Source organism: Heterodontus francisci, unplaced genomic scaffold (genome assembly GCF_036365525.1).
Source record: "Heterodontus francisci isolate sHetFra1 unplaced genomic scaffold, sHetFra1.hap1 HAP1_SCAFFOLD_901, whole genome shotgun sequence".
Classification (NCBI taxonomy): Eukaryota; Metazoa; Chordata; class Chondrichthyes; order Heterodontiformes; family Heterodontidae; genus Heterodontus; species Heterodontus francisci.
The window spans coordinates 87763-106937 of NW_027142197.1; the positions used below are offsets into that span (position 1 = coordinate 87763).

The 19175-nt window shown below is 46.7% G+C and overlaps 1 protein-coding gene across 2 annotated transcripts in view; it reads left to right on the forward strand.

Annotated features, from left to right (window-relative positions):
• Window positions 1–19175, forward strand: part of LOC137366737 (HEPACAM family member 2-like) — a 230694-nt gene that overhangs the window by 66855 nt on the left and 144664 nt on the right. For both annotated transcript variants that reach the window (XM_068028394.1, XM_068028395.1), the window contains exon 2: window positions 15017–15361. In XM_068028394.1, coding sequence (XP_067884495.1) covers window positions 15017–15361 — 345 coding nt within the window. The remainder of the gene's footprint in view (window positions 1–15016; window positions 15362–19175) is intronic.

The following is a 19175-nucleotide window of genomic DNA, read 5'->3' on the forward strand; positions in this document are numbered from 1 at the left end:
ACAATCAATGACTTCAAAAGGAAATTGAATGGCCTCAATATAGAAATATATTTCCAGGACTACAGGGATCAAACAGGGGGAGTGGGACTAACAGCATAACTCCATGGTGAGCTGGCATGGACCCGATGGGCCAAATGAACTCCTTCTGTGCCATAAATGACTCGATACTGTAACCTTCCCGTTGCCTCCTTGGTGCCAGGGTCAAGGATGTCACGGAATAGCTTCAGGACATTCTTTTGGGGGGAGGGTGAACAGCCAGAGTTATGGTCCACATTGGTACCAACGGCACAGGTAAAAAGCAGGAGAAGATTCTCAATGCAGAGTTTAAGGAATTAGGAAAGAAATTAAAAAGCAGAACATTAAATGCAGTAATCTCAGGATTCCTGGCAGTATCAAGTGGTAGTGAGCATAGAAATAGGAGGATTAAGCGATTTCACACGTCATAGAGTTATACAGCACAGAAACAGGCCCTTCGGCCCATCATGTCTGCGCTGGCCATCAAGCACCTAACTATTCTAATCCCATTTTCCAGCACTCGGCCTGTAGCCTTGTATGCTATGGTGTTTCAAGTGCTCATCTAAATACTTCTTAAATGTTGAGAGGGTTCCTGCCTCAACGACCTCTTCAGGCAGTGCGTTCCAGATTCCAACCACCCTCTGAGTACAACATTTTTCCTCAAATCCCTCTAATCCTCCTGCCCCTTACTTTAAATCTATGCCCCCTGGTTATTGACCCCTCCACTAAGGGAAAAAGTTTCTTCCTATCTAACCTATCAATCTTCTTTTGGGCCTCCTTATCTCGAGAGACAATGGATACGCGCCTGGAGGTGGTCAGTGGTTTGTGAAGCAGCGCCTGGAGTGGCTATAAAGGCCAATTCTGGAGTGACAGGCTCTTCCACAGGTGCTGCAGAGAAATTTGTTTGTTGGGGCTGTTGCACAGTTGGCTCTCCCCTTGCGCCTCTGTCTTTTTTCCTGCCAACTACTAAGTCTCTTCGACTCGCCACAATTTAGCCCTGTCTTTATGGCTGCCCGCCAGCTCTGGCGAATGCTGGCAACTGACTCCCACGACTTGTGATCAATGTCACACGATTTCATGTCGCGTTTGCAGACGTCTTTATAACGGAGACATGGACGGCCGGTGGGTCTGATACCAGTGGCGAGCTCGCTGTACAATGTGTCTTTGGGGATCCTGCCATCTTCCATGCGGCTCACATGGCCAAGCCATCTCAAGCGCCGCTGACTCAGTAGTGTGTATAAGCTGGGGATGTTGGCCGCTTCAAGGACTTCTGTGTTGGAGATATAGTCCTGCCACCTGATGCCAAGTATTCTCCGAAGGCAGCGAAGATGGAATGAATTGAGACGTCGCTCTTGGCTGGCATACGTTGTCCAGGCCTCGCTGCCGTAGAGCAAGGTACTGAGGACACAGGCCTGATACACTCGGACTTTTGTGTTCCGTGTCAGTGCGCCATTTTCCCACACTCTCTTGGCCAGTCTGAACATAGCAGTGGAAGCCTTACCCATGCGCTTGTTGATTTCTGCATCTAGAGACAGGTTACTGGTGATAGTTGAGCCTAGGTAGGTGAACTCTTGAACCACTTCCAGAGCGTGGTCGCCAATATTGATGGATGGAGCATTTCTGACATCCTGCCCCATGATGTTCGTTTTCTTGAGGCTGATGGTTAGGCCAAATTCATTGCAGGCAGACGCAAACCTGTCGATGAGACTCTGCAGGCATTCTTCAGTGTGAGATGTTAAAGCAGCATCGTCAGCAAAGAGGAGTTCTCTGATGAGGACTTTCCGTACTTTGGACTTCGCTCTTAGACGGGCAAGGTTGAACAACCTGCCCCCTGATCTTGTGTGGAGGAAAATTCCTTCTTCAGAGGATTTGAACGCATGTGAAAGCAGCAGGGAGAAGAAAATCCCAAAAAGTGTGGGTGCGAGAACACAGCCCTGTTTCACACCACTCAGGATAGGAAAGGGCTCTGATGAGGAGCCACCATGTTGAATTGTGCCTTTCATATTGTCATGGAATGAGGTGATGATACTTAGTAGCTTTGGTGGACATCCGATCTTTTCTAGTAGTCTGAAGAGACCACGTCTGCTGACGAGGTCAAAGGCTTTGGTGAGATCAATGAAAGCAATGTAGAGGGGCATCTGTTGTTCACGGCATTTCTCCTGTATCTGACGAAGGGAGAACAGCATGTCAATAGTCGATCTCTCTGCACGAAAGCCACACTGTGCCTCAGGGTAGACGCGCTCGGCCAGCTTCTGGAGCCTGTTCAGAGCGACTCGAGCAAAGACTTTCCCCACTATGCTGAGCAGGGAGATTCCACGGTAGTTGTTGCAGTCACCGCGGTCACCTTTGTTTTTATAGAGGGTGATGATGTTGGCATCGCGCATGTCCTGGGGTACTGCTCCCTCGTCCCAGCACAGGCATAGCAGTTCATGTAGTGCTGAGAGTATAGCAGGCTTGGCACTCTTGATTATTTCAGGGGTAATGCTGTCCTTCCCAGGGGCTTTTCCGCTGGCTAGGGAATCAATGGCATCACTGAGTTCCGATTTGGTTGGCTGTATGTCCAGCTCATCCATGACTGGTAGAGGCTGGGCTGCATTGAGGGCAGTCTCAGTGACAGCATTCTCCCTGGAGTACAGTTCTAGGTAGTGCTCAACCCAGCGGTCCATCTGTTTGCGTTGGTCAGTGATTTTGTCCCCCGATTTAGATTTGAGGGGGGTGATCTTCTTGATGGTTGGCCCAAGAGCTCTCTTCATGCCATCATACATTCCTCTGATGTTTCCGGTGTCTGAGGCCAGCTGAATATGACTGCATAGGTGTTGCCAGTAGTCGTTTGCGCAACGCCTAGCTGTTCTTTGTGCAGTACTTCTGGCTGCTTTAAGTGCTGCGGATGTTAAATCGCTGGGGGCTTTCTTGTAGTTCAAAAGTGCAATGCGCTTAGCGGCTATGACAGGTTCCAGCTCTTCATTATGAGATTGAAACCAGTCTGCATTTCTCTTCGCACTTTTGCCGTAGGTGGTCAAAGCTGACTCATAGATGGCGTCTCTGATGTGGGCCCACTTGGTCTCAGCATCCCCTGTGGGAGTGTTTTGAAGGGCTGTTACAAGTGAATTTAGAAATTTGTGTAACAGCTGTGGGTGAGAAATTCTGCTCGTGTTGATGCGCGGGTGGCCCTTCTGCTTGGAATGATGCAACTTCTTTGGTCTGAGTCTAACCTTGCTGCACACCAGGGAGTGGTCGGTGTCGCAGTCCGCACTGTGGAAGCTGCGTGTGATTTGAACACTGTTTAAGGCGGCTCGCCTTGTGACAATGAGGTCTAGCTGGTGCCAACGACGTGATCTTGGGTGCCTCCATGAAACCTGGTGACAGGGTTTAGTGTGAAAGAACGAGTTGGTGATGCAGAGGTTATGATAGGTACACAACTCAAGCAGTCTCTGCCCGTTCTCATTCATCCTTCCAACGCCATAGCACCCAAGGCAGGAGGGCCATGAGTCATGGTCGGCCCCAACCCTGGCATTAAAGTCCCCCAGCAGGAATAGGTGTTCGGTGTTGGGGATGCTGCTAATGATGTTATGGAGTTGTTCATAGAACTGGTCTTTAGCTTCAGGTGCGGAACAGAGTGTTGGAGCATAGATGCTGAGTAGGTGTACTGGACCAGAGGTATCTAACCTATCAATGCCCCTCATAATTTTGTATTCCTCAATCAGGTCCCACCTCAGCCTTCTCTGCTCCAAGGAAAACAACCTGAGCCTTTTAAGTCTCTCTTCATAGCTGAAATGCTCCAGTCCAGGCAACATCCTGGTGAATCTCCTCTGCACCCTCTCCAGAGCAATCACATCCTTCCTATAGTGTGGTGCCCAGAACTGTACACAGTACTCCAGCTGTGGCCCAACTAGTGTTTTATGTAAAAGCAAAATACTGAGGATGCTGGAAATCTGAAATAAAAACAAGAAATGCTGGAAATACTCAGCAGGTCTGGCAGCACCTGTGGAGAGAGAAGCAGAGTTAATGTTTCAGGTCAGTGATCCATCTTCCGAACTCCCACATACCTTCCTAACCACCTTATCTACCTGTGCTGCTGCCTTCAGTGATCTAAGGCTGGAGAGCTGGTGTCGGAGGGAGGGCATCAGATTTCTAAGACATTGGGACCGGTTCTGGGGCAGTTGGGACCTGCACAAGATGGACGGATTGCATCTTAGCAGGACTAGGGCTAATATCCTCACAGGGAGAGTTGCTAGTGCTGTTGGGATGGTTTAAATTAAATTTCCAAGGGGATGGGAACCCAAGAGGGAGCTGAGATTGGAGGGAAGCAAAACTAATAACAGGAAGTAGAAAAATAGTAAGCAAAATTAGAAGGCAAACATCAAATAAGATTGGAATGAGGAATAATGTTAAGACAAAGTTAAGAGCACTCTATCTGAATGTATGCAGCATTCACAACGAGTTTGATGATTTGAAGGCACAAATCGAGGTCAATGGGTATGATTTCATTACCATTCTGGAGACGTGGTTACCGGGTGACCAGGACTGGGAAATGAATATTCAGGGATTTTGTAATTTACAAGGGATAGACAGAGGGGAAAAGGAGGTGGGGTAGCGCTGTTAATAAGAGACGAGATCAGTACATTCGTGAGAGAGGATCTTAAATTGAAGGAACAAGATGTGTAATTAGTTTGAGCAGAGCTAAGAAACAGCAAGGGGCAGCAAACATTGGTGGGAGTTGTTTATAGGCAACCAAACGGTAGTGGTAATGTTGGGCATGGTACAAATCAAGAAACTGGAGCTGCATGGAACATGGTAATACAGTAATAATGGACAAATTCAATCTACATATGGATTGAGTAAACCTAATTGACACTAATACTATGGAGGATGAAGATGGATGTCTGAAGCAATATGTTGAAGGACCAATGAGGACTCGGGCTATTTTAGATTTAGTATTATGTAATGAGAAAGGGCTAATCAATAACCTTGCTGTCAAGGAGCTTTTGGGAAATAGTGACCATAATATGATAGAATTCTACATTAAGTTTGAAAGAGAGATAGTTTATTCTGAAACTAGGGTCTTAAATCTGAACAAAGGAAACTATGAAGGTATGAGGGGCAAGTTGGCTATGGTGGATTGGGAAAATACATTAAAAGACTTGATGGTCGGCAGACAATGGCTGGTATTTAAAGAAGTATGACACAGTTTACAACAAATATACGTTCCTCGAAGACACAAAAACCCAACAGGAAAGGTGAACCAACCATGGCTTACAAAAGAAGTTCATGATTGCATTCTGTCAAATGAAGTGGTTTATAAGGTCACCAGAAAAAGTGGGAAGCCATTGGGATTGGGAGCAATTTAGAATCAAGCAAAGGATGACCAAAAACTGATAAATAAAGGGAAAAGAGATTATGAATGCAAGCTTGTTAGAAACATAAAAGTGCTTTTTTAGTTGGATATTTTTGAAGGCTTATATTAAATTGTGGAAATGAAATTTTTTTTTGGAAGGCTGAAGATTTCATAGTTGCTGGATTCTTCCTTTTTCAGTTCATTGAGGGGACACTTGAGATGTTGTGATCAAAACAACCGTTAATGGAAGTCACATGTCATAAGATAAATAAACAACAGAAACCTTGGTGACTTGGGGGAGATGATGACAGAGAAATGAGAAGTCATGATATATGAGGGTCAGGAGATGTTTTTATCGCTTCTGAGCTGTTGTCAGTTGTGATGTGAACTGTTTTGAAGACAGTTGGTTTTGTCTGCCAAGGAAAAAGACATCATCCAGCTCATCTCTATCTCTAAAATAAAAATAAGATACTGCAGATGCTGCAAATCTGAAATAAAAACAGCAAGTCCTGGAAATACTTAGCAGGTCAGGCAGCGTCTGTGGAGAGAGAAACAGAGTTAATAAAAACAGCAAGTGCTGGAAATACTCAGCAGGTCAGGCAGTGTCTGTGGAGTGAGAAACAGAGTTAATAAAAACAGCAAGTGCTGGAAATACTCAGCAGGTCAGGCAGCGTCTGTGGAGAGAGAAACAGAGTTAAGTTAACAGAGGAACAGGAGGGAGGGGTTCAGATTTTTGCGACATTGGGACCGGTTCTGGGGGAGCTGGGACTATTACAAATTGGACGGTCTACACCTGGGCCGGACTGGAACCAATGTCCTTGGGGGTGCTTTTGCTAACGCTGTTGGGGAGGGTTTAAACTAATGTGGCAGGGGGATGGGAACCAAATGAGGAGGTCAGTGGACAGTAAGGAGGTAGTAACTAAAGCCTGTAAGGAACTAGATAATTAAGTCAGCGTGACTAAGGGAAAGAGTAGACAGGGAGAAGATGATGTACGCAAAGGGACTGGTGGTCTAAGGTGCATTTGTTTTCATGCAAGAAGTGTAGTAGGTAAGGCAGATGAACTTAGGGCTTGGATTAGTACCTGGGAGTATGATGTTATTGCTATTACTGAGACTTGGTTGAGGGAAGGGCATGATTGGCAACTAAATATCCCAGGATATCGATGCTTCAGGCGGGTTAGAGAGGGAGGTAAAAGGGGTGGAGGAGTTGCATTACTGGTCAAAGAGGATATCACAGCTGTGCTGAAGGAGGGCACTATGGAGGACTCGAGCAGTGAGGCAATATGGGCAGAACTCAGAAATAGGAAGGGTGCGGTAACAATGTTGGGGCTGTACTACAGGCCTCCCAACAGCGAGCGTGAGATAGAGGTACAAATATGTAAACAGATTATGGAAAGATGTAGGAGCAACAGGGTGGTGGTGAAAGGAGATTTTAATTTTCCCTACATTGACTGGGATTCACTTAGTGTTAGAGGTCTAGATGGAGCAGAATTTGTAAGGAGCATCCAGGAGGGTTTTCTAGAGCAGTATGTAAATAATCCAACTCGGGAAGGGGCCATACTGGACCTGGTGTTGGGGAATGAGCCCGGCCAGGTGGTTGAAGTTTCAGTAGGGGACTACTTTGGGAATAGTGATCACAATTCCGTAAGCTTTAAAATACTCATGGACAAAGACGAGAGTGGTCCTAAAGGAAGAGTGCTAAATTGGGGGAAGGCCAACTATACCAAAATTCGGCAGGAGCTGGGGAATGTATATTGGGAGCAGCTGTTTGAAGGTAAATCCACATTTGATATGTGGGAGGCTTTTAAAGAGCGGTTGATTAGCGTGCAGGAGAGACATGTTCCTGTGAAAATGAGGGATAGAAATGGCAAGATTAGGGAACCATGGATGACAGGTGAAATTGTGAGACTAGCTAAGAGGAAAAAGGAAGCATACATAAGGTCTAGGAGGCTGAAGAAAGACGAAGCTTTGAAAGAATATCGGGAATGTAGGACCAATCTGAAACGAGGAATTAAGAGGGCTAAAAGGGGTCATGAAATATCTTTAGCAAACAGGGTTAAGGAAAATCCCAAAGCCTTTTATTCATATATAAGGAGCAAGAGGGCAACTAGAAAAAGGATTGGCCCACTCAAGGACAAAGGAGGAAAGTTATGCGTGGAGTCAGAGAAAATGGGTGAGATTCTAAACGAGTACTTTGCATCGGTATTCACCGAGGAGAGGGGCATGACGGATGTTGAGGTTAGGGACAGATGCTTGATTACTCTAGGTCAAGTCAGCATAAGGAGGGAGGAAGTGTTGGGTATTCTAAAAGGCATTAAGGTGGACAAGTCCCCAGGTCCGGATGGGATCTATCCCAGGTTACTGAGGGAAGCGAGAGAGGAAATAGCTGGGGCCTTAACAGATATCTTTGCAGCATCCTTAAACACGGGTGAGGTCCCAGAGGAATGGAGAATTGCTAATGTTGTCGCCTTGTTTAAGAAGGGTAGCAGGGAAAATCCAGGTAATTATAGACCGGTGAGCCTGACGTCAGTGGTAGGGAAGCTGCTGGAGAAGATACTGAGTGATAGGATCTATTCCCATTTGGAAGAAAATGAGCTTATCAGTGATAGGCAACATGGTTTTGTGCAGGGAAGGTCATGTCTTACCAACTTAATAGAATTCTTTGAGGAAGTGACAAAGTTGATTGATGAGGGAAGGGCTGTAGATGTCATATACATGGACTTCAGTAAGGCGTTTGATAAGGTTCCCCATGGTAGGCTGATGGAGAAAGTGAAGTCGCATGGGGTCCAGGGTATACTAGCTAGATGGATAAAGAACTGGCTGGGCAACAGGAGACAGAGAGTAGTAGTGGAAGGGAGTTTCTCAAAATGGAGATGTGTGACCAGTGGTGTTCCACAGGGATCCGTGCTGGGACCACTGTTGTTTGTGATATACATAAATGATTTGGAGGAAAGTATAGGTGGTCTGATTAGCAAGTTTGCAGACGACACTAAGATTGGTGGAGTAGCAGATAGTGAAGGGGACTGTCAGAGAATAGAGCAGAATATAGATAGACTGGAGAGTTGGGCAGAGAAATGGCAGATGGAGTTCAATCAGGGCAAATGCGAGGTGATGCATTTTGGAAGATCCAATTCAAGAGTGAACTATACAGTAAATGGAAAAGTCCTGGGGAAAATTGATGTCCAGAGAGATTTGGGTGTTCAGGTCCATTGTTCCCTGAAGGTGGCAATGCAGGTCAATAGAGTGGTCAAGAAGGCATACGGCATGCTTTCCTTCATCGGACGGGGTATTGAGTACAAGAGTTGGCAGGTCATGTTACAGTTGTATAGGACTTTGGTTCGGCCACATTTGGAATACTGCGTGCAGTTCTGGTCGCCACATTACCAAAAGGATGTAGATGCTTTGGAGAGGGTGCAGAGGAGGTTCACCAGGATGTTGCCTGGTATGGAGGGCGCTAGCTATGAAGAGAGGTTGAGTAGATATGGATTATTTTCATTAGAAAGACGGAGGTTGAGGTGTGACCTGATTGAGGTGTACAAATTCATGAGAGGTATAGACAGGGTGGATAGCAAGAAGCTTTTTCCCCAGAGTGGGGGATTCAATTACTAGGGGTCACGAGTTAAAAGTGAGAGGGTAAAAGTTTAGGGGGGATATGCGTGGAAAGTTCTTTACGCAGAGCTTGGTGGGTGCCTGGAACGCGTTGCCAGCGGAGGTGGTAGACGCGGGCACGATAGCGTCTTTTAAGATGTATCTAGACAGATAGATGAATGGTTGGAAGCAAAGAGATACAGACCCTTAGAAAATAGGCGACAGGTTTAGATAGAGGATCTGGATCGGCGCAGGCTTGGAGGGCCGAAGGGCCTGTTCCTGTGCTGTAATTTTCTTTGTTCTTTGTTCTTTGTTTAATAAAAACAGCGACTGCTAGAAATACTCAGCAGGTCAGGCAGCGACTGTGGAGAGAGAAACAGAGTTAATAAAAACAGCAAGTGCTGGAAATACTCAGCAGGTCAGACAGTGTCTGTGGATAGAGAAACAGAGTTAATAAAAACAGCAAGTGCTGGAAATACTCAGCAGGTCGGGCAGTGTCTGTGGAGAGAGAAACAGAGTTAATAAAAACAGCAAGTGCTGGAAATACTCAGCAGGTCAGGCAGCGTCTGTGGACAGAGAAACAGAGTTAATAAAAACAGCAAGTGCTGGAAATACTCAGCAGGTCAGACAGTGTCTGTGGATAGAGAAACAGAGTTAATAAAAACAGCAAGTGCTGGATACACACAGCAGGTCAGGCAGTGTCTGTGGAGAGAGAAACAGAGTTAATAAAAACAGCAAGTGCTGGAAATACTCAGCAGGTCAGGCAGCGTCTGTGGAGAGAGAAACAGAGTTAATAAAAACAGTGACTGCTGGAAATACTCAGCAGGTCGGGCAGCGTCTGTGGAGAGAGAAACAGAGTTAATAAAAACAGCAAGTGCTGGAAATACTCAGCAGGGCAGGCAGTATCTGTGGAGAGAGAAACAGAGTTAATAGAAACAGAGAGTGCTGGAAATACTCAGCAGGGCAGGCAGTATCTGTGGAGAGAGAAACAGAGTTAATAAAAACAGCAAGTGCTGGAAATACTCAGCAGGTCAGGCAGCGTCTGTGGAGAGAGAAACAGAGTTAATAAAAACAGCAAGTGCTGGAAATACTCAGCAGGTCGGGCAGCGTCTGTGGAGAGAGAAACAGAGTTAATAAAAACAGCGAGTGCTGGAAATACTCAGCAGGTCGGGCAGCATCTGTGGAGAGAGAAACAGAGTTAATAAAAACAGCAAGTGCTGGAAATACTCAGCAGGTCGGGCAGCGTCTGTGGAGAGAGAAACAGAGTTAATAAAAACAGCAAGTGCTGGAAATACTCAGCAGGTCAGGCAGTGTCTGTGGAGAGAGAAACAGAGTTAATAAAAACAGCAAGTGCTGGAAATACTCAGCAGGTCAGGCAGTGTCTGTGGAGAGAGAAACAGAGTTAATAAAAACAGCAAGTGCTGGAAATACTCAGCAGGTCAGACAGTGTCTGTGGAGAGAGAAACAGAGTTAATAAAAACAGCAAGTGCTGGAAATACTGAGCAGGTCGGGCAGTGTCTGTGGAGAGAGAAACAGAGTTAATAAAAACAGCAAGTGCTGGAAATACTCAGCAGGTCAGGCAGCGTCTGTGGAGAGAGAAACAGAGTTAATAAAAACAGAGAGTGCTGGAAATACTCAGCAGGTCAGGCAGTGTCTGTGGAGAGAGAAACAGAGTTAATAAAAACAGCAAGTGCTGGAAATACTCAGCAGGTCAGACAGTGTCTGTGGAGAGAGAAACAGAGTTAATAAAAACAGCAAGTGCTGGAAATACTGAGCAGGTCGGGCAGTGTCTGTGGAGAGAGAAACAGAGTTAATAAAAACAGCAAGTGCTGGAAATACTCAGCAGGTCAGGCAGCGTCTGTGGAGAGAGAAACAGAGTTAATAAAAACAGAGAGTGCTGGAAATACTCAGCAGGTCGGGCAGCGTCTGTGGAGAGAGAAACAGAGTTAATAAAAACAGCAAGTGCTGGAAATACTCAGCAGGTCAGGCAGCGTATGTGGAGAGAGAAACAGAGTTAATAAAAACAGCAAGTGCTGGAAATACTCAGCAGGTCGGGCAGCGTCTGTGGAGAGAGAAACAGAGTTAATAAAAACAGCAAGTGCTGGAAATACTCAGCAGGACAGGCTGTGTCTGTGGAGAGAGAAACAAATTTAATAATAACAGCGAGTGCTGGAAATACTCAGCAGGTCAGGCAGTATCTGTGGAGAGAGAAACAGAGTTAATAAAAACAGAGAGTGCTGGAAATACTCAGCAGGTCAGGCAGTATCTGTGGAGAGAGAAACAGAGTTAATAAAAACAGCAAGTGCTGGAAATACTCAGCAGGTCGGGCAGCATCTGTGGAGAGAGAAACAGAGTTAATAAAAACAGCAAGTGCTGGAAATACTCAGCAGGTCGGGCAGCGTCTGTGGAGAGAGAAACAGAGTTAATAAAAACAGCAAGTGCTGGAAATACTCAGCAGGTCAGGCAGTGTCTGTGGAGAGAGAAACAGAGTTAATAAAAACAGCGAGTGCTGGAAATACTCAGCAGGTCAGGCAGCGTCTGTGGAGAGCGAAACAGAGTTAATAAAAACAGAGAGTGCTGGAAATACTCAGCAGGTCAGGCAGTGTCTGTGGAGAGAGAAACAGAGTTAATAAAAACAGCAAGTGCTGGAAATACTCAGCAGGTCAGGCAGTGTCTTTGGAGAGAGAAACAGAGTTAATAAAAACAGAGAGTGCTGGAAATACTCAGCAGGTCGGGCAGCGTCTGTGGAGAGAGAAACAGAGTTAATAAAAACAGCAAGTGCTGGAAATACTCAGCAGGTCAGGCAGTGTCTGTGTAGAGAGAAACAGAGTTAATAAAAACAGCAAGTGCTGGAAATACTCAGCAGGTCAGACAGTGTCTGTGGAGAGAGAAACAGAGTTAATAAAAACAGCGAGTGCTGGAAATACTCAGCAGGTCAGGCAGCGTCTGTGGAGAGAGAAACAGAGTTAATAAAAACAGCAAGTGCTGGAAATACTCAACAGGTCAGGCACCATCTGTGCTGTCGAAGGAGCCTTGGTGTATTGCTGCAGTGCATCTTGTAGATGGTACACACTGCTGCCACTGTGCGTCAGTGGTGGAGGAAGTGAATGTTTGCAGATGGGGTGCCAAACAAGCGGGCTGCTTTGTCCTGGATGGTGTCGAGCTTCTTGAGTGTTGTTGGAGCTGCACCCATCCAGGCAAGTGGAGAGTATTCCATCACACTCCTGACTTGTGCCTTGTCGATGGTGGACAGGCTTTGGGGAGTCAGGAGGTGAGTTACTCGCCGCAGGAATCCTAGCCTCTGACCTGCTCTTGTAGCCACTGTATTTATATGGCTACTCCAGTTCAGTTTCTGATCAATGGTAGCCCTTAGGATGTTGATAGTGGGGTATTCAGCAATGATAATGCCATTGAATGTCAAGGGGAGATGGTTAGATTCTCTCTTGTCAGAGATGGTCATTGTCTGGCACTTGTGTGGCACGAATGTTACTTGCCACTTATCAGCCCAAACTTGGATATTGTCCAGGTCTTGCTGCATTTCTACACGGACTGCTTCAGTATCTGAGGAGTCACGAATGGTGCTGAACAGTGTGCAATCATCAGCGAACCTCCCCACTTCTGACCTTTTGATTGAAGGAAGGTCATTGATGAAGCAGCTGAAGATGGTTGGGCCTAGTACATTACCCCGAGGAACTCCAGCAGTGATGTCCTGGGGCTGAGATGATTGACCTCCAACAACCACAGCCATCTTCCTTTGTGCTAGGTATGACTGCAACCAGCAGAGAGTTTTCCCCCTGATTCCCATTGACTTCAGTTTTACTAGGTCTCCTTGATGTCATACTCGATCAAATGCTGCCTTGATGTCAAGGGCAGTCACTCTCACCTCACCTCTTGAGTTCAGCTCTTTTGTCCATGTTTGAACCAAGGCTGTAATGAGGTCAGGAGCTGAGTGGCCCTGGTGGAACCCAAACTGAGCGTCACTGAGCAGGTTATTGTTAAGCAAGTGCCTCTTGATAGCACTGTTGATGACACCTTCCATCGCTTTGCTGATGATTGAGAGTAGACTGATGGGGCGGTAATTGGCCAGGTTGGACTTGTCCTGCTTTTTGTGTACAGGACATATCTGGGCAACTTTCTACATTGCCGGATAGATGCCAGTGTTGTAGCTGTACTGGAATAGCTTGGCTAGGGACGCGGCAAGTTCTGGAGCACAGGTCTTCAGTAGTATTGCCAGAATGTTGTCAGGGCCCATAGCCTTTGCAGTATCCAGTGCCTTCAGTCGTTTCTTAATATCACGCAGAGTGAATCGAATTGGCTGAAGTCTGGTATCTGTGATGCTGGAGACTTCAGGAGGAGGCCGAGATGGATCATCAACTCGGCACTTCTGGCTGAAGATTGTTGCAAATGCTTCAGCCTTATCTTTCGCACTGATGTGCTGGGCTCCCCCATCATTGAGGTTAGGGATATTTGTGGAGCTACCTCCTCCAGTTAGCTGTTTAATTGTTCACAACCATTCACGGCTGGATGTGGCACGACTGCAGAGCTTCGATCTGATCTGTTGGTTATGGGATCGCTTAGCTCTGTCTATCGCATGCTGCTTACGCAGTTTGGCATGCAGGTAGCCCTGTGTTGTCGCTTCACCAGTCTACTCTCAATCATCAGTAAAGTGATGGAAGGTGTTTTCAACAGTGCCATCAAGTGGCACTTGCTTAGCAATAACCTGCTCAGTGATGCTCAGTTTGGGTTCCGCCAGGGCCACTCAGCCCCTGACCCCATTATAGCCTTGGGTCAAACATGGACAAAAGAGCTGAACTCAAGAGGTGAGGTGAGAGTGACTGCCCTTGACATCAAGGCAGCATTTGACTGAATATGGCATCAAGGTGCCCGAGCAAAACTGAGGCCAATGGGAATCAGGAGGAAAGCTTTCCACTGGCTGGAGTTCTCCCTAGCGTAAAGGAAGATGGCTGTGGTTGTTGGAGATCAATCATCTGAGCTCCAGGACATCATGCCGGAGTTCCTCAGGATAGTGTCCTCGGCCCAACCATCTTCAGCTGCTTCATCAACGTCATTCCTTCAATCATTAGGTCAGAAGTGGGGATGTTCACTGATGATTGCACAATGTTCAGCACCATTCGTGACTCCTCAGATACTGAAGCAGTTCGTGTAGAAATGCAACAAGACCTGGATAATATCCAGGCTTGGGCTGATAAGTGGCAAGTAACATTCGTGCCACACAAGTGCCAGGCAATGACCATCTCCAACAAGAGAGAATCTAACCATTTCCCCTTGACATTCAACGGCATTACCATCGCTGAATCCCTCACTATCAACATCCTAGGGGCTACAATTGACCAGAAACTGAACTGGAGTAGCCATCTAAATACCGTGGCTACAACAGCAGGTCAGAGGCTAGGAATCCTGCGGCGAGTAACTCACCTCCTGACTTCCCAAAGCCTGTCCACCATCTACAAGGCACAAGTCAGGAGTGTGATGGAATACTCTCCACTTTGCTGGATGGGTGGAGCTCCAACAACACTCAAGAAGCTCGACACCATCCAGGACAAAGCAGCCCGTTTGATTGGCACCCCATCCACAAACATTCACTTCCTCCACCACTGACGCACAGTGGCAGCAGTGTGTACCATCTACAAGATGCACTGCAGCAACTCACCAAGGCTCCTTAGACAGCACCTTCCAAACCCGCGACCTCTACCAACTAGGACAAGGGTAGCAAATACATGGGAACACCACCACCTGCAAGTTCCCCTTCAACTCACACACCATCCTGACTTGGAACTATATCGCCGTTCCCTCACTGTCACTGGGTCAAAATCCTGGAACTCCTTTCCTAACAGCACTGTGGGTGTACCTACCCCACATGGACTGCAGCGGTTCAAGAAGGCAGCTCACCACCACCTTCTCAAAGGGCAATTAGGGATGGGCAATAAATGCTGGCCTGGCCAGCGACGCCCACATTCCATCAATGAATAAAAAAAATCAGTTACTGAAAGATCGGAATATTTGAGGCAAGTGAAGATTCTGATGACCACATTTTATGATGTCAATATGTTTCTTTAGGCAGATGGAGCATGTTCGCAGAAACCCAAGAGACAGTAATCGATGGAACCATCCACCAAACTGTGCAGCTACCTCTAAACCACAACTTCCGGAACCCAAGTGAAGTGTTTAATGTCGAATGGAGAATAATTCAGGACAATACTTCAAGATCAATTCTCACTTTTTCACCCAGTTCTCCAATGCCTTTCATCTCAGATACTTTTAAAAACCGAGTGAACTTCTCCAAATCCACTGCTGAATTATCCCTTAAAAATATACAACTGACAGATGAAGGCACCTACGAGTTTAAAGTTACAACATCAGATGCGAAATCTACTAAAAGTTCAGTTTATCTAACTGTCAATGGTAAATTGGTGTCACTACCCTGAATAACCTGAATGTAGGCTGTATATTCCACAACTGGTTGCTTCATTTCCTGCAGTCGGAAGATTTATTTAAGTGTTGCTTGGGTCAGAATTTTGCAGAGGGGGAGCAGAGGGTTTGAACTGTCAGTGTTAGCTGCCATCAGCTCCCTGACAGTACCAAGCACAGATTAATGCAGAGATCCTGAAGTTAGGGTCTGTCTCTCAGGGGGGGGCTCTGATACAAGCTGTGCTGTGGACACCCAGTAACGGGGAAATCTACATTTACTCCCACATCGCTGATAGAAAACTCTGAAAAAGTTACAAAGAACAAAGAACAGTACAGCACAGGAACAGGCCATTCAGCCCTCCAAGCCTGCGCCGATCTTGATGCCTGCCTAAACTAAAACCTTCTGCACTTCCAGGGACCATATCCCTCTATTCCCATCCTATTCATGTATTTGTCAAGATGCCTCTTAAACGTCTCTATGGTACTTGCTTCCACCACCTCCCCCGGCAGCAAGTTCCAGGCACTCACCACCCTCTGTGTAAAGAACTTGCCTCGCACATCCCCTCTAAACTTTGCCCCTCTCACCTTAAATCTATGTCCCCTAGTAACTGATTCTCTTTCCACAGATGCTGCCAGACCTGCTGAGTGAATCCAGCATTTCTTGTTTTTGTTTCAGATTTCCAGCATCCGCAGTATTTTGCTTTTATATAAGAGTATTTGCAAACTTGGTGAATTATTTAGCCACATATCCCCTCGACGTACTTTCACGTCTAACATCACCCACCTCTGCCTTTACCTTAGCTCATGTGCTGTTAAAATTCTCATTCATGCCATAGTTACCTCAAATCTTGACTAATCCAACTCTCTCCTGGCTGGCCTCCCATTCTCCATCCTCCATAAATTTCAGCTCAATCAAAATTCTGCTACCTATATCCTATTCTGCAACAAGTCACATTTGCCCAGCACCCCTGTTGCTGATCTACATTAACTCCCTGTCACCCAGTGGCTCAAATTTAAAATTCTCATCCTTGTTTTTAAATTCCTTCATGGCCCCTGCTCCTTATCTCTCTAACCTCCATCCCTAGAACTCCTAGTTCCTCTGACTCTGGTCTCGCATCACTGTCCCTGTCCTTGCTGTGCCTTCAGTGCCTTCTCTCGGCATTTCTTCACGGACAAAGATTTTGGGACGGTTGTACTCATCGGTTGCAGACCCACTGGTAGCTAGTCAGGTCTATCCATGACCAGCAGATTCTCCCACAGCAGGTGCAAGTGAAGGTGTAGTCACTGCTGGGGTAATTAGATCTATCCTTCTCCTCCTTTCTCTTTCATGCTGGTTCTTTGCTTAATCTCAAAGGTGTGTGTAGCACTGCTGATGTAGCATCTCCAAGCATCACAAAGAACAAAGAAAATTACAGCACAGGAACAGGCCCTTCGGCCCTCCAAGCCTGCGCCGATCCAGATCCTCTATCTAAACATGTCGCCTACTTTCTAAGGGTCTGTATCTCTTTTCTTCCTGCCCATTCATGTATCTGTCTAGATACATCTTAAAAGACGCCATCGTGCCCGCATCTACCACCTCCGCTGGCAACGCGTTCCAGGCACCCACCACCCTCTGCGTAAAGAACTTTCCACGCATATCCCCCCTAAACTTTTCCCCTTTCACTTTGAACTCGTGACCCCTAGTAATTGAATCCCCCACTCTGGGGGGGAAAAAGCTTCTTGCTATCCACCCTCTCATGATTTTGTACACCTCAATCAGGTCCCCCCTCAACCTCCGTCTTTCTAATGAAAATAATCCTAATCTACTTAACCTCTCTTCATAGCTAGCGCCCTCCATACCAGGCAACATCCTGGTGAACCTCCTCTGCACCCTCTCCAAAGCATCCACATCCTTTTGGTAATGTGGCGACCAGAACTGCACGCAGTATTCCAAATGTGGCCGAACCAAAGTCCTATTCAACTGTAACATGACCTGCCAACTCTTGTACTCAATACCCCGTCCGATGAAGGAAAGCATGCTGTATGCCTTCTTGACCACTCTATTGACCTGCGTTGCCACCTTCAGGGAACAGTGGACCTGAACACCCAAATCTCTCTGTACATCAATTTTCCCCAGGACTTTTCCATTTACTGTATAGTTCACTCTTGAATTGGATCTTCCAAAATGCATCACCTCGCATTTGCCCTGATTGAACTCCATCTGCCATTTCTCTGTCCAACTCTCCAATCTATCTATATTCTGCTGTATTCTCTGACAGTCCCCTTCAGTATCTGCTACTCCACCAATCTTAGTGTCGTCTGCAAACTTGCTAATCAGTCCACCTATACTTTCCTCCAAATCATTAATGTGTATCACAAACAACAGTGGTCCCAGCACGGATCCCTGTGGAACACCACTGGTCACACGTCTCCATTTTGAGAAACTCCCTTCTACTGCTACTCTCTGTCTCCTGTTGCCCAGCCAGTTCTTTATCCATCTAGCTAGTACACCTTGGACCCCATGCGCCTTCACTTTCACTGTGGCCTGCGCTTCCCGATGGCGATGGTCGATGTGGCACACAGAGAGGGACTTCATGGAGTCCTTAAACGTTTGCATGGGGTCCCTCTGTTCCATTTACCAGTGGTCAGCTTTCCAAACGATCTCGGGCAGGCGACTGTCGTCCATACGAACATACGAATTAGGAACAGGAGTAGACCACTCGGCCCTTTGAGCCTGCTCCGCCATTCAATAAGTTCATGGCTGAACTAATTACTCCACACTTCCACCAACCTATAACCTATACGAACATCCGAGCAACATGACCCGCCCAACGCAGTTGGCTTTACAGGAGGATGGCCTCGATGCTGGTTACAGATATTGGCTGTTTCCAGGACTTCAATGTTTGTAATGCGGTCCTCCCAGCGGGTCCTGATGCTGCGGAGGCAGCGCTGATGGAAGTGCTTTAGAAGGCGTACATGATGGCGGTACAGGACCAGGGTGGTGAGAATTACGGCTTTGTACACTTTAAGTTTGGTCTGTGCTCTGAGGTTGTGGTTGCTCCACACACGTTTGCAGAGTCTGCCGAATGCGTTGTTTGCTTTTGAAAGCCTATTGTCCACTTCCTCGTCTTCAGACGCTTAGATCCTATGCTTTGGCGTTCCCTCCTAAACCTCTACACCTTGCGCTCTGCTATAATACGCTTAGAATCCACCTCTTCAACCAAACTTTTCATCAGCCTCCTAAATCTCCTTTGTTAGCCGGACATCCATTTTTCTGATTATGCAGGATTCCTTGGAGTGCATCTTTGTACATTAAAGGTGTTGGAAAATGCAAGTTGTTGACTTGTTGGTGGGATATGAGCAACCCCACTGCCTTGTGGGCGTCTCGGGAGAGACCAAGGCTAAGGGAGTAAACCCTAACAGAAAATCCGGAGCGGAACCCCGTAGGCGGTCATGTGTCACCTTTGGCATGTTTCCGGCAGTTCCTGCAGCCATACTGGTGCCAAACGTCGTGTCCTGCACTCCTTTGGACCCCACCAGAAAGGCCGAGAGGGGGGTTTTGACGACTGGGCAACTCTCAACCTCCATAAATTTGCCCAGGCATGCGCCATGGAGAGGTCACTCCATACAAACCACTGACCACCTCCAGGCGCGTATCCATTGTCTCTCGAGATAAGGAGGCCCAAAAGAAAAGAAAGAAAGAAAGTAACTGACTCTTCCACCCTGGGAAAAAGTTTCTGACTATCCACTCTGTCCATGCCACTCATAATTTTGTAAACCTCTATCATGTCGCCCCTCCACCTCAAAGAACAAAGAACAAAGATAATTA